The following is a 15,353-nucleotide window of genomic DNA, read 5'->3' on the forward strand; positions in this document are numbered from 1 at the left end:
TCCTCTTATCGATCCCTTTGTGTCCGTTTTTGTATGACTTTGAACCATTCAAGTGCAAGAAGACCTGCAAGCTGTTTTCTGTGCTGCACACACATCCAAAGCGGGCACACAGAAAAAGTGATTTTAAAGGGATACTCCACCGTTTTTTCATATTAAACTATGTTATTCCCTTAACTAAGACGAGTTGATACATACCTCTCTCGTCTCAGTGTGTGCACTAAATCGCTCTGTCTTGCGACGAAACTTTGTTAGCGCTTAGCTTAGCCCAGTTCATTCAATAGGGGCCAAGCAGAGAAGCTACCAAACACCTCCACGTTTTCCCTATTTAAATACAGTTACTCGAGTAGTGTAACTCGACCTAGGACGGTGACACAAAACAAAACGTTGCGCTTTTCTAAGCGTGTGAAATGGATAACTATATTGTATGGCGGAATACCATAGCAATTGCTCGGGAGCACTTTGACTTGGCGCAGTAATATCTTCACTCGTGAAAAGTCCTCTCACCGGCCCCCGCTCCCTCTCCTCCTCCCTCTCATTTCCGTCAATAGAACCAACGTGACCTGCATCAGTAGTAATAGTTTGAGCAGAGTTGACGAAGTATCAGGTTGTAGGAAGATAGTTTGTGGACAATCATGGTTATAACATGCATCGTAAAGGGTTGTGATAACAAGGAGAAGGTATATAGTGCCGTCATGTTTCACAGAATTCCAACTCACCACATACAGCGGAGAGCTTGGTTAGCTGCTTTGAACAAGAATCCAAAAACACCGTTGCTGTTCGCAACAGTCACACTTGCACCACCAATTGCTGTTTGCCCGTGTTCTTTCGCCAGCTCCGGTCTGTTCTGGTTCGTATCTTTTTTCCCTCTCACGGTTCATAAGAGCTAATTCCTCCTCCGTGTACTCTGGTTCAAACAGATATGGCTCTGGGTCTGCTACAAACAAGTCATAATCATCTACAAAGTCCACCATTGCAAATGATCTCTTGCAGTTTGCTAATAGCACAGGTGGTAAAAGTCACGTTGGTTCTATTGACGGAAATGAGAGGGAGGAGGAGAGGGAGCGGGTGCCGGTGAGAGGACTTTTCACGAGTGAAGATATTACTGTGCCAAGTCAAAGTGCTCCCGAGCAATTGCTATGGTTTTCCGCCATACAATATAGTTATCCATTTTACACGTTTAGAAAAGCGCAACGTTTTGTTTTGTGTCACCATCCTAGGTCGAGTTACACTACTCGAGTAACTGTATTTAAATAGGGAAAACGTGGAGGTGTTTGGTAGCTTCTCTGCTTGGCCCCTATTGAATGAACTGGGCTAAGCTAAGTGCTAACAAAGTTTCGCCGCAAGACAGAGCGATTTAGTGCACGCACTGAGACGAGAGAGGTATGTATCAACTCGTCTTAGTTAAGGGAATAACATAGTTTAATATGAAAAAACGGTGGAGTATCCCTTTAAACCATTTAAGTGCAAGAAGACTCGTGCGCTATTTTCTGTGCTGTGCACACATCCAAAAGGTGTGCACATAAAGCCTCCTTTCATACTGAATAGTGTGCAATACTGAACTGAGTTCTCTTCCGTGTCTTATTGCAATTGTATGGACAAATACAAAAATATGTCAAAATATCCTTGTAAACACAGCTGCTTTGGGTTAGTTCACCCAAAAATGAAAATTCTGTCATTAAGTACTCACCCTCATGTCATTCCAAGCCCGAAAAACCTTTGTCAGAACACAAATTAAGAAATTTTTGATGAAATCTCACTATTAATGTGAGCACTACGATGCATGCGCGTGATGCTGAAGCAAGAGCTGGCCAATAATGAGCCGGCGTTCTGACGTAGAACCCGGAAGCACTGCACTGTCTATACAAGCATGACAGGGAAAAGAAGAAACTGTTGAATAAAGTCGTTATTTTTGTTTTGTGTTTGCGCACAAAAAGTATTCTTGTCGGTTCATAACATTAAGGTAGAACCACTGTAGTCATGTTGACTACTTTAACAAAGTTTTTACTACCTTTCTGGGCCTTGAAAGTGGTAGTTAAATTGCTGTCTATTAAGGGGTTCGAGAGCTCTCGGATTTCATCAAAAATATCCTAATTTGTGTTCCGAAGATGAATGAAGGACTTACGGGTGTAGAACGACATGAGGGTGAGTAATTAATGACAGAATTTTCATTTTTTGGGTGAATTTACCCTTTAAGTGAACGTAATGTTTATTTTATTTATAAAATGCAGTGTTATTTTACATTTGATTACAGTTTCTGTTTCCGAATACCTGTAAATCTTAAAACATATTCATTTGTGCGATTGCTAATTTGTTTATTTGTTCTTTTTTTAATTACTGAGTGTTTACTTGTCTTTAATAAACTTGAAATTTATATTAGTTAGGCAAAAAAACCTTGTGTAAGTGTTCTCTAGCCTGTTGGAATTGATAATCGGAATCATTCAAATTCAAATGATACCCAACCCTAGTTGTGTTCATCTTTTATTTCTCCGCTTTAATAATTCCTCGTTAGTAATGAGACATTTAATGTCACAGTACCTGGGACTGGTAGTGGGGCATCTGTTGTACCAGAGGTTGACTAGCAAACTGCTGGGGGCTACAAGTGAAGTATTGGGTGGAGTAGGCTGGGTTTGGTGCCACGATGGGCGGCCCGGCAGCTGTAGCTGGATGCATCATTGTAGATGTGCCAGGTGGGTGATGCTGGTCTGGCCTTTGCTGTGGCATGTTTGGTACTACAAGCAGATTCAGCAAAAGAAGAGAGCATGAAATGGGTACACAGCCTTAAATCATTACAGACTGTGAGAACATCATGGGGAAAAACAAAACGAAAAAAAAAAACTTTTTACACAGATCGCATTTCCTAAATGCACAGCCCGGCAAACAATATACAAAATCAATACACAAAAATAATACAGGGTAACTCCCTCAAACTGAAAAAGCTTATGACTATAGTAGATGCAAAATAGCCTTAACCATCATTTGAAAGCAGCTTTAAAAACATGCACACTGAGAGAGAAGCATTCTCACCTTTACCTGGTCTGTAGGGCTTGGTCTGGCTCATGGCCATATGAGGAACCTGAACATGGTACATGGCTGGAGGCTAAAAGATGAGGAGCAGAACTTGAGATGCAGAATTACATATACAGTGCTCAGCGTAAATGAGTTCACCACCTTTGAAAAGTAACATTTTAAACAATATCTCAATGAACACAAAAACAATTTCCAAAATGTTGACAAGACTAAGTTTAATATAACATCTGCTTAACTAATAACATGAAAGTAAGGTTAATAATATAACTTAGATTACAAATTTTTCAGTTTTACTCAAATAAGGGTGATGCAAAAATGAGTACACCCCACAACAAAAACTACTCCATCTAGTACTTTGTATGGCCTCCATGATTTTTAATGACAGCACCAAGTCTTCTAGGCATGGAATGAACAAGTTGGTGACACTCTGCAACATTTTCCATTCTTCAAGAATGAGCTCTTTTAGAGAGGATGGAGAGTGATGCTCAACTTGTCTCTTCAGAATTCCCCAAAGGTGTTCGATTGGGTTCAGATCAGGAGACGTACTTGGCCACTGAATCACTTTCACCCTGTTCCTCTTCAGAAATCCAACAGTGGCCTTAGATATGTGTTTAGGATCATTGTCATCAGTTCCAAAAACATTTATCTTGATCTCATCACTCCAGATTATAGAGTCCCAGTACTCTTCATCTTTGTCAGCTTGGGCCCTGGCAAACTCTAGGCGGGCTTTTTTGTGCCTGGGCTTTAGGAAAGGCCCCTTTGTGGACGGCACTCATGCATGCCACTCCTCTGCAGTGTACGCCATATTGTGTCACAGGAAATAGTCACCCCAGTTTGGCTTTCTACTTCTTTAGATAAATGCAGTGAACTTGCGTGCCAATTTTCTTCAACCCTTCTCATCAGAAGACGCTCCTGTCGAGGTGTTAACTTCCGTGGATGACCTGGACGTCTCTGCGAGATGGCTGCAGTTCCATCTTTTTTAAATTTTTGTACCACTTTTGCTACAGTATTCTGACTGATAAGTAAAGCTTCTCTGCTGATCTTCTTGTAGCCTTCACCTTTCTGGTGTAAAGAAATTAATTTCTTTCTCAGGTCTTGTGACATTTCTCTTCCATGTGGTGCCATTGCTGACAGCATGAAATGGGAAGGGGTTTTAACACCCTTTTATAGTCACCTGTCTGCTGGACACCTGTGTAATGAATAATTAGACTCACCTGTGGATGAATTCTTGTTAAATTAGACATTTGTAGTCAAAAATTTAGCTTTCCTACAGAGACTTTCAGTGGTGTACTCATTTTTGCATCACCCTAACTTGAGTAAAACTGAAAAATGTGTAATCTAAGTTATATTATTAACCTTACCCTTCATGTTATAAGTTAAACAGATGTTATATAAAACTTAGTCTTGTCAACATTTTGGAAATTGTTTTTCTGTTCATTCAGATATTGTTTAAAATGTTACTTTTCAAAGGGGGTTTACTCATTTATGCTGAGCACTGTATGTTTGAGTTTTTAGTTCACAGTTTTGAAAAACACTTGCTGAATGCATCTTAAGACTATCATGTATCACATTCTGTTGATCACTATTGTAATTTACTTTTAACACTTTCTCTTCTAGGGCTCAAAGGAAAAAAGCTATTTGTACACATTTTCAATGTTTTAGACCAATGTTCAACCCCACATTTTCTGTTTCTGAAAGATGTGCCAAGATAAAAAAAAAAAAAAACTGTCCTCTACTGCTTAAGGGTTGTTAAATACAATGAGAGATACACACATCAATGCTTTTGAAAAAAGACTGACATAAATCCACAAAACGTTCTGGCTTTTTCCTGTTCTGGTCAAGGGGTACATGCAAACAAAGCTTTAATGCTCTAACAGAACAAAAAAATTAAAGGAAAATGTTAAAACAAAAATTGATTACTAATTTTGGAGCAAAAAGAACAACAAAAAAAACCCCCTGCTTATTCATAGTACTGAAAAATCTTAGTTGATAAGGTAAGCTAATAATCTAATAAAGTTTAAAAAATTGACAACAATATGGAAATATAAGTAAGGGATAATCCACGGCTTTAAATGATTTTAATGCACAACGTGGAGGCAAAAAAACAAAACAAAAAACACCCGTCGTGAAGCCTCCGCGGAGTGCATTCAAATCGTTTAATGCACAGCTAGCCGTGGATTATCCCAATTATACCATGGTCATTTGCCAGCATTGACAACTTTAAGCTGTTATTCATGCTTTGCAGCACAATATTTGAACAGAAGGGTAAAAAGAAGTTATTTTCGTCAGTTATGGCTCCTTAGATCTAGCATTCTGCCCTCTTTGAATCAGACACCGATGTAAAGTAGTGCATAAGAATAGATTAATGTTAATAATTGAATATAGCATTTATTTTTAAATTCACTATAGAGAGAGAGAGATGCATCTGGTCAGTATATCTCTCTATTAACAATGAAGCTGTGAGTTTAATTACTTCAAAACCAGTGATGTTACCCCCTCGTTGCTGAGAAATATGTAGCGATTCAGTAGCAGAGCTATTTTATTAATAAAAGCTGTAGGTCAGCATTGACAAGTTTTTGTGCTCTTGAATGTTTTTGTGTGTGCAGCGCAATCTCCGAGTGACGCATGCGTGTGTGTGCTTCAATGAAAACAGCGCATTAATATACAACGGTGATTAAACTGACTTGGAACTCACTGTACATTAAGAAGTTTTATTGAACACCTTCCAGCCAATCAGAATCAAGTATTCAGACAGACCATGGTATAATAATAATAATAATAAACTGATCAGCAGTAAGAAATAGGCAAACCAAAATCTGCTGGTCAGTTACGCAGGCAAAAGTCTCATACACGTTTTCAGCAGAAAAAAAAAATCTTAGAATTGCACAAACCTTCCAGATAATGCTTTTCTAATGGAGAGAGAGGAAAGAGGGGGGGGGGAAACAAAAAGAACGAGTCTTTAGTGTGATTATCATTTGCTTTTTTCATTATAGTAAGATTTGTTTTCTAGAACATGTGAGTGAGAAATGATGAGTCAAAGTATTTTTAAGAGACGCTACAAAGGAATATAAAGGACTGAACTATTGCATTTGGGTTTTGCATTTACTGAAATGCATCTTTCCACTCTACACCACATAAAAAAAGTAAAGCTTTTATTTTGGTCAGTAGAAAAAAAAATGTCAATTATTAAATATTATGAAACATCAGTGAGGTGCAACTTTTTGAGCTGATGATGAACAATGAGCTCCTTCCAAAGGTTGACAGCATGCTACCAGTCAAACCATCTGTACTTTATTATGTTTTGGACATTAAGGTCTATTCACACCAAGTGCACATTTTTGCAAATATTGTAAAATAAACCAGTGTACACCTATGAACCATTTAACTTTCATGCCATTTATTTAAACCAAACTTAGCATGAACAGGCCTTTACTGGCCCTTTTCACTGAAATTAAATTAAAATAGCATTCACGTCAATCATCAATTGAGCAATCATGTGATGGGTTACACATGCAGATACTATGCAAATGCAACTGACAAATGAAAGTAAAGGAGGGATGGCTGAAGTATGAACACAATGAAGAAAATCAATGATCTTGGCACATAAATGAAAAGAAAAAGTTTTAGTATAAAAACCATGCACAGAACGAATGAGATCACACTGACAGAGAGGTTCATGTAATGATGCTCACCTGAACGCCAGGGCTGACAGGGGTCAGAGGGTACATCTGGAACATGGTCTGGCCATAGACAGCAGGAGGCTGCTGTACTACGATGGAAGGGCTGGGCTGACCCTGAGGTCGGGTCAGAGTGGGGGTTGTTGCTGGTTTAGGCTGAGGAAACAGTTAAAGTGAAATGTATGAACGTACATTTCTATGTTATATTTGCTTGCCCTCTTCCAGAAATACTAACGGGAAAAAAAAAAAATGACCTGACTTTAAAAGGTACAATATATATTTTCTCCGAAAAAAATTACAGTTTTGGGAATATGTTGATTTCAGTTCATTTAATGACACAGAACAAACAACTGATTTACTTACGGGGGAGCAAAAAACCCTTGGGTTGAACTCCTTGGCATTAGGATTGAGAGTAGATTTTCTAACACTCCTAAAAAGTGCATAACCAACAAATCAACATTGTATTATTCACTATAACTTATTTTGACAATGAATTCTGTCACTGATTCTACATTTTCCTCCACTGACTCACTCTGCTACAGGGTCATTCTTCTCCTTCTCATCCTTATCTTTTGCAGCAGTGTTGGCCAGAGGCAAGGTGGTCTGGACGCCCTGAGATGTCACATCAGGCCCTCGTTTCTGCTCTGGTACAGCAGAGGAAGGAGAGAGTGAAGGGGTACCAGATTTACTTCCTGCTAGGGCGACAATCACAGAAGTGGAGGTTTCTTCATTAACGCCGGACTCCATGGAGACTTTGAGTCCTGTTGAATCTACTGCACTCTTCTCAGCTGCTTGATCCTTTGGCTTTTCTCCAAGGTCCCTTGGAGTCTTGGTCACCATGGGCTCAAAACAATCTGGATTTGAGCTAGACGGCAACTATAAATGATGAAGGGATTCAATAACCTGAAGTACAGTTGCTGAAACACATATAATGGAAGAAAAATAAAACTTACCCTAAAATCTTCACTGAATTTCCTTAAATTATCTATTTGTTTCCTGTGATCCGGTGCCATGTTGGGAGGCCCTAGGAAGATTAAAAAGTGAAAGAATAATTTTAAAAAGCACATTTACTTAAAATAATTTACATAATTGCGTTTGATTTTTCACTTTGATGTAGTGATGTCACCGTATACAGGTATTCATTTAAAAAAATGAACTGAAATAGAGTTAATACTACACACATAATATCATAAATAATCCAGTGGCAGTCTGGTTGACACCAGTCATAAAACAGAAAAAAGTAGATTGCAACAATGCAGCATGTAGCTACAGTACTACAGCCACACAAAATCACTAGACACCCGCACCGAAATATTTTTTTTTAGGATTCTGTAAAAAGACTATGTGTTAGAGACTACAGGAGGGGGCTCAAACAGCAAGTTCTTTTTGTATGCATTTGTACAGTTATGGTTTTGAGTGTAATTAATTGGCCCAACAAGAAAAAAAAACACAAAATAAAGTTGAAGAGGAATGTGACTGATATCATTATTAATTTTTCATAATTTCTATAGACATCACAATAATATCATTATCGTTAATTTGTGTAGAGAAAATCTTATACTGTGACAAGCCTACTTTAATCCATATGCCGTACCTACACTTGTATTTAGGGGCCGAGCACCGATGGTGCGAGGACCCTATTGTAATTGCTCGGCCAATTATTCTTCTTCTCCGAAATGAATCACATTTTTGAGGGCCTAAACATACACGAAAACTCATGAAACTTTGCACACACGCCAGAAGTGGTGAAAATTTACATCTGATATGGGTTTTAGAATTAGGTGTGGCAAAATGGCTCGATAGCGCCATCTACAAAATTTCAATTAAGCTCCCTTTGTGCTACGTTTCACATACAGGTATGAAATTTGGTAGACAGATGTAACAGCCCAGTACCTACAAAAAAGCCCCCGGGTGCAAAATCTGTAAACCCAACAGTAAGTGAGATATTTTGAATTTTCTCTACAAAATTTTTAGTCCTTCAACCAATCAGATCAACGATTCGGGTCACGTAATTTGCAAAACGACGCAAAACCTCCAGACAGGTTTAGTTTGTATTGGTTTGTAGCATTGATCAGCGGTTTGCAGAAGCAGCAATGGCATCGAGCGATTTTTGCAGGTTGTGCAAAAAAAAAACATGAAAGTGAGTGATATTGAGTGACACCCACTCGAGCAATTTGTTTGCTAAACTAAAGAAGTCATTCAGCATCGTCGAGAGGTTAAAAGGAATTGGATTGACGGTCGTGCTTGCCGTCGCTTCTCTATCGTCATCGTGTTATACCCGCCAATAGCAAGCAAGGTGGATAAGCCAGTCTGTGATTGGTTCCCGCAAAAATGTAATAGAAGTAGTAGAAATGAATGTACGGGTTTTCAGACTGAGTGGCCGGGCGAAATCAAATCGCCGGCAGATCAGGCTGGGTTTACCCAGTCTACAAAATTTTGGCAGTTTTTGCCATTTCCACACATTCTACTTTAACAAACTCCTCCTAGAGCTTTAATCAGATTAACATCATATATTGTCAGTCTAATCTTAAGGCCTTAGCGATGTTAAATTGCAAAGATCTTGAGTTTTCGTTGGAGGGCGTGTCCGTGGCGGCCTGACAAATCTGATGTTTCGCCATGAATGATGAAACTGTTTTAACTCAGGCATAGAGTCCGATCTGCCCCAAACTTCACATGTGTGATAAGAGTCCTGGCATAAATACATCTATATGACAATATTCAGTTAGTCATAGCGCCACCTACTGGCAACAGGAAATGGCATGCTTTACACTGTAATTTACTCCCAGAAACAGATTTCAATATGCCACAAAATGGCAAACATACTAGAAACATGTTAAATCATGCAACACTTAGCTAAGTGCTAATGTATGTGATTAACGCCACGAAAGAGGAAGTTGTTGTAACTCAGGCATACAATGTCTGTATGCCTGAGATCTGCTCCAAACTTCACAGGTTTGATGGCCTGAAGACATCTACATGGCAATATTCAGTTACAGTCAAAGCGCCACCTGTTGGCAGCAGGAAGTGTGGCACTTTGAAATGACTTTGCCATATTTCCCTTGTATTTACTCGCTTACATGCACATAGCCCACTGTTCCCTGCTTTCCTAAGGCCAAGGAGTGGCAGTGAGCCCGGGTGCGAGGGCCCTTTCATCACTGCAGCTTTAATGCAGATTGTGTTTGATTTAAGATGAACTGAAAAAGTCATTTCTCACTCTCTCTGTTTTTACAGTATCAGCAATTTTAGGAAAAAAATGAATTTTTGGAAGCCAAATCCTTAAATTATACTGACATTGTGTAATTTCTGCTTTCTACATGCTTTGTCAGCACAGCAAAATCGCATGCAGCAAAAAACAGCTTTAGCAAAAGCTTGAAAATTCAGATTAAAAACTGCTGGCCGTAGATGATAAATAGCATGTCATCTCCAAAGGTACACACCCTTGCCGATGGATCGAGTGATGCTTGCAGAAGCTTCAATAGGCTTCACATTCTCTTTGTTGGCATTGGGAGAATTCTGTCTTGTCTCTAGTACTCTTAATTCTTTGGCTATAGAAGAAAGATAAATGGAAAACAGGGTTGTTGTAAGATCTGGTACAGAGGAAATTAATAACACAAATTAACAAACAGGCCTTAAAATGACACATATTATGTAAGGGATGTCCTAACCCTCTTCTATTGGAGATGCGTCCAGGTTGGTGGCTGGGTTAGCTGCTGTGGGTGACGTCGCTGTTGTGGAAGCTGTCACAGAGTCTACTGGCACTGTACCAGCCTGAGGGGAAGACAAGCAGGAGGAGCTGGGAGCACCTCCACCAACGCTATTCTGTCGAGGTGAACGTGGTCTGTGCGCTAAGAGGAAGTGGAAATAAATCAGTCAGCATTAGAGTGTTCCCAACTGAAACTGAAATCTGGGTACAGATTTAGAATCTAGGCTTACCACCACTGACAACAGATGACCATGTTCCCCCAGAAGGGCTGTTGCGAGCAAGTGGGGCAGCAGAAACCTCCACCGATGCACCTGGAGACATATAATCAGGTGGAGGAGGCCCACCGCCCCGACAAGAGGCCACTCTATGAGGTCTCGGAGTCCGCTGTGACTTGGGAGACATTCTTGGAGGACCTGCATTCACAAACATAGAGATGAGCGAGTTCTGAAAGAAGAAACAAACACCCTTTAGGGCATCTCTCATTAATGTGTAGTGTGTAGCTCTCTCCAAAAGCAGATGCTGTGTACTATGTGACATTCAAAATATCAAATATGAAGCAAAGACTGAGGGGAAAATTACTATGCTAATTACTGCTAACTATGTTAGCAGTTTGTGGTCTGCACATGACATGCAGAAGAAAAAAAGAAAAGCTATACTGACCAAATATTAGGAGTTCATTCCCACAACTGAACTAAAAAAATGAAAGAACAGGTTAGAACAAAGTGACCATGAAAGTGAGGGAACGAATTAGTAAAACGTGGCCACATTTTAAATTAAAATTAGGTACAGTATCAAATTAGTACAATGTGGGCTTGTTTTAACTTAAACAATGGAACAAATTAGTAAAAAGTGCTAACAATTTAACGAAAACACATTTGTGAAATGTGGCCATGATTTACAGTAATTAAAACAAGGGAATAAAATATCAAATTGTTGCCATGATTTAACCAAGTAAAAAAAGTGAACTAATTAGTAGTGTAGCCACAATTTACATGTACATGAGCGAATGAATTAGTACAAAATGCCCACAATTTAACAAAATATTACATTGTGGACACAAATTCATAAGTTGTGGGAACAAATTCTTAATTTGTGGCCACGGTATCTATTTTTTCTTCTGCATGTCATGTGCGGTGCTCTGTACTCATGAAATGTTAATGGATAAGAATGTTAATTTGAGTCAATCTACCGAATATACATTTGAACTTAAGAGGCTGTGACAGTTTCTCATTTGATGTAAGAGAATACAATGTCAAGCCAATGTCAGACATGGAAAGAAACACTTGGGCATTGCCAGTGGTGTCACCATGGTCAAAATACGATGCCAGTCCTTAAACACACCGCAGAAAATGAGTGAGTGAAACGTGCCCCAAATTCACTTCAATCATGCATAGAAAGAGGGACAGTATTAGAAAATGGAACAAGAGGAGAAGTGAGTTGTTTTATTAAGCACCAGGAAAGTCCCACAGCTGTTAGTGGCAGCCTTAATTTAGGCATTTGGATTGCAAAACGTGAACCTGAGCAGTGGTGCCACAACAAAATGGCTGCTCAGTCTGGAATTTCTGGTACCTTCAGAGGACAGGCGTTTGGGCATGGTGGACAGAGGCCCTGAAGAGCCATGAGCAGAGGGGTGAGACAGGGGCCGAGAGGGCCTGGATGGGGGTCTGGAGGGAGGCCGGGTGGGCGTGGCCGCCCGGGGTGGGAGAGAGTTGGTGGGGCCTGACTGGTAACGGGATGGAGGGCGAGAGGAGGGAGATGGGCAGCGTGAGGGCCAAGGGTGTGCACCTGACAGAGATGAAATGAGCCGAAATGAGAGGAAAGAAAAACTACATTTGACTGACAGGGAGGGGGAGGGGAAACAAATGACCATGTAAATTGAATAGGAAAACAGAAAAGTCTGAAGGCCTTATAGATTGAGAATTTTAGATAGGAAGACTGAAACTAGCCAGCAGGAAAGGCAGAGAGAGGTATTTGAGAAAGAGTATTGGGAAGAAATGAGTTTGGAAGGAATGACAAGACACCAAAGAACAAGGGTGACTATAACAAATAACATTTTGAGATTTCTTTGGTTAATTCTGAGGCAGTGAAACAGAAAACAATAGGGAAACAGGACTTCAAAGAAAGAACATTTGGAAAGATCAATCAGATTCTCTTGGAACAGCAGCAGTCTTGGCCTGCAGAACTCCCTTGCTCGAATCCTTTTATCATGAAAGGACTGAAAGCCAGAGAGATGATTTGAAAGATCGACTGTTAGTGAAGGAGAGAACAATGGATTAATAGATACCATAGAAAGCCAATGGGAATCTATTTTTTTTTTTCCCCCTCATTATAATTTCTAGTATTTTATGTGGAAATTTTGAATACTGTTTCATGGACTAATAAGGAATGATCCCATTGAAAGTGACACCAGGGAAAACTTTGAGATGTCTATCAAAGATCCAGCCGGAGAATATCAGCACATTGTTTACTCCACTGATTATATTTCATGGATTCACATTACAGTTTGTTTACATAATTTGATCGTTTGAGGCCTCATCATAACACTAATTACTAGCCATTTTGGACAACACTGATGCCGCGACATGAAGTCGAGGCACAAAGAGTTTACAAATCATCTTGTACCTCCATTGACCACTCGCTGATCCATTGCGTTGTAGTCGTGAGATCCAGATCTGGGTGTGGGTGGCCCAGGGCTACACTGAACCGGTCTGGGTGAATTTTGACGACCAGGTCCCCATGACATCCCTGGTTCTCTGTTTCTCTGACTAGGGGGAATGTATTTGTTCTCTCTGTTGAAGTAAACAAAATAAAGAGGAACACTCTGGATTTAAATTCAACTAATTGAGCAATACTTTTCTAACTGAATTCAGCTCTGACAAAAAAAAAAAAAAAAAACAACAACAAAAAAACGTATATGCCAAATAATGACTTAAAGTTGTAAAGGTGTGGTCACATTAGTGTAATTTCAGTGTAATTTCATAGAAAAAAAAGTCCACTGTCCATTTACTTAATGTTAAATTTGCATGTTGGAAAATCTTTTGCCCAAAAGCAAAATCCCTGTTTGAGTGGATTCCTATTGAAATAACTCAATTTCATCCGCAAAAATTTGCTGAACAATGGTAAATGTGACCACACCTTAAGACATTGGCTGCGACTGCTCGAGTTGATCCAGACGAAACAAGCAAAAGATAACTGTTATGCAAAGGTTTATTTGAACAGACTGATTAACAGGCAACAAACTTAAACCAGCGATAGTTTTTGTCATTTTCTGGGATATATAAACATAATTCAATCTAGGCAGAGCCTTTGAAAATAGTCAAAGTCCTTTTTAAGAAAAGCCAGTTCACTCTGCGGCCATATTTGCAATGCCTCTGAACAGCTATTTCGGGCATGAAACTCCTATCTCAGAGGTCTCCAAACTCGGTTCTGGAGGGCCACTGTCCTGAAAGTTTAGCTCCAAACCCAATTAAACACACCAGAACCAGGTAATCAAGGTCTCACTAGGCATACAAGAAACTTTCAAGCAGGGGTGTTTTAGCTGGTTGGAGCTAAACTCTGCAGGACAGTGGCCCTTCAGGACTGAGTTTGGAGACCCCTGTCATATCTATTTGAATGGACAATTACAGAGATCTCAAACACTGCTCACCAATCTCACATTTAAATAACGGTCACAAACAGTCCCATAAATGTTGTTTCTTATACTCTTACTTTCTTATTCTGACTGTTTCTATGGGATACAGAGCTTCTAGTGGCAGTCGCAGTGACGTGATAACAAGTGGCGATAGGTTCATTTAATTAGATGGCAGGACTTGTTCTGACCTACTTTGCGTTGTACTTTTTTTCCATTCACAGTAATTCATAGAAATATGAGAGAACATAGTAATAGGAGTGGAATAAAATATGCCTTTATACACTTATGAAATTGCTTTTTCTTGCTTTTAGTATAATTTGGAGTATGACAAGCATGAAAAAAACACTATTATGAATCTCCTTTTATTTTTTCACTGACAGAAATACACTGGAGCACAAACATCTCCTGATCTAATCATACATGCAGCAGTGGTAGCAAGTTCAAGCTTCACCTGTTGAGGCTGTGAAGCTCCCTCTCTCCACGAACCACAGCAGTGTATTTCTCTTCCTCTGAGCGGTCGTCATTCTCCAAGGCCACACGGGCCTTGTAGGTGGCACTGGCTTCAATCTCCTCCGCCAGCTGTGATGCACGAGCCTCACGCTTGAGGAACTCCTCAGAGTTGTCTCGTTCCAAGGGAACTCTGGAAACGAAAAGAAAAACAGACTAAGAGACAGCACATACACACCATTTAAACAAACCAAGACATTCATCAGAGGTAATTTAAAGCACAGATGAGAGGGCTTACGTGTATGATGACAGGCTGCTGTCATAGGTGGATTTCACACCATATGTCTCTTCATTGTATTTAAACATCTCATCAGGATCCCAACCATTTGACTGAGAGGGAGACAGTTTCAAAAATGTGATTACGGCTTCGCACCATACTGTACCTCTTGTAACCGCAGAAAAAAAAAAAATCACAGTGAAGCATGACCTCAAGCGGCTTATTGCTTTAATCATCTAAACTTCACTGCATATGATACTTCTACAATGATTCAACTTCCTGATTTGTTTGACATCTCACCAGATCAGTGTCAAGAGATTCCATGCTGCCTGAGATGTGCTGTTCCCCTCCATCCCAGGGTTCCAGATCCTTCTCTTTGTGCTCTCCATTCAGACGGGCACTTACCGCACTGTCTGTGAAGTTATCTTCACCAACACACAAAACAAGCAACAGGATTCATATAACACGCATCATGGTGATGCAAAAGCGCACAAATGAATATGGAAAAAGTCATAAAACATATGAAAATGTGCGATATGGGCGACATAATGAAGTGGAAAACAGGTGATGATTTCTAAAGCGGGGTTCAGA

General features: G+C 39.8%; 1 protein-coding gene across 19 annotated transcripts in view; it reads right to left on the reverse strand.

Moving 5' to 3' along the window:
- atxn2 (ataxin 2) overlaps window positions 1-15,353 on the reverse strand; it is a 31,413-nt gene that overhangs the window by 4,451 nt on the left and 11,609 nt on the right. For 9 of the 19 annotated variants that reach the window (XM_048188267.1, XM_048188275.1, XM_048188263.1 and 6 more), the window contains 15 exons: window positions 15,063-15,187; window positions 14,784-14,875; window positions 14,490-14,678; window positions 13,030-13,196; window positions 11,977-12,192; window positions 10,638-10,820; window positions 10,370-10,549; window positions 10,142-10,249; window positions 7,658-7,728; window positions 7,237-7,580; window positions 7,068-7,134; window positions 6,720-6,860; window positions 5,919-5,936; window positions 3,025-3,097; window positions 2,536-2,729 (listed from right to left, as the gene is read on the reverse strand). In XM_048188267.1, the coding sequence (XP_048044224.1) occupies window positions 2,536-2,729; window positions 3,025-3,097; window positions 5,919-5,936; window positions 6,720-6,860; window positions 7,068-7,134; window positions 7,237-7,580; window positions 7,658-7,728; window positions 10,142-10,249; window positions 10,370-10,549; window positions 10,638-10,820; window positions 11,977-12,192; window positions 13,030-13,196; window positions 14,490-14,678; window positions 14,784-14,875; window positions 15,063-15,187 (2,168 nt within the window). The remainder of the gene's footprint in view (window positions 1-2,535; window positions 2,730-3,024; window positions 3,098-5,918; window positions 5,937-6,719; window positions 6,861-7,067; window positions 7,135-7,236; window positions 7,581-7,657; window positions 7,729-10,141; window positions 10,250-10,369; window positions 10,550-10,637; window positions 10,821-11,976; window positions 12,193-13,029; window positions 13,197-14,489; window positions 14,679-14,783; window positions 14,876-15,062; window positions 15,188-15,353) is intronic. The other 10 variants (XM_048188265.1, XM_048188277.1, XM_048188272.1 and 7 more) reach the window with 4 other exon arrangements.

Source organism: Megalobrama amblycephala, linkage group LG4, assembly GCF_018812025.1.
Source record: "Megalobrama amblycephala isolate DHTTF-2021 linkage group LG4, ASM1881202v1, whole genome shotgun sequence".
Classification (NCBI taxonomy): domain Eukaryota; kingdom Metazoa; phylum Chordata; class Actinopteri; order Cypriniformes; family Xenocyprididae; genus Megalobrama; species Megalobrama amblycephala.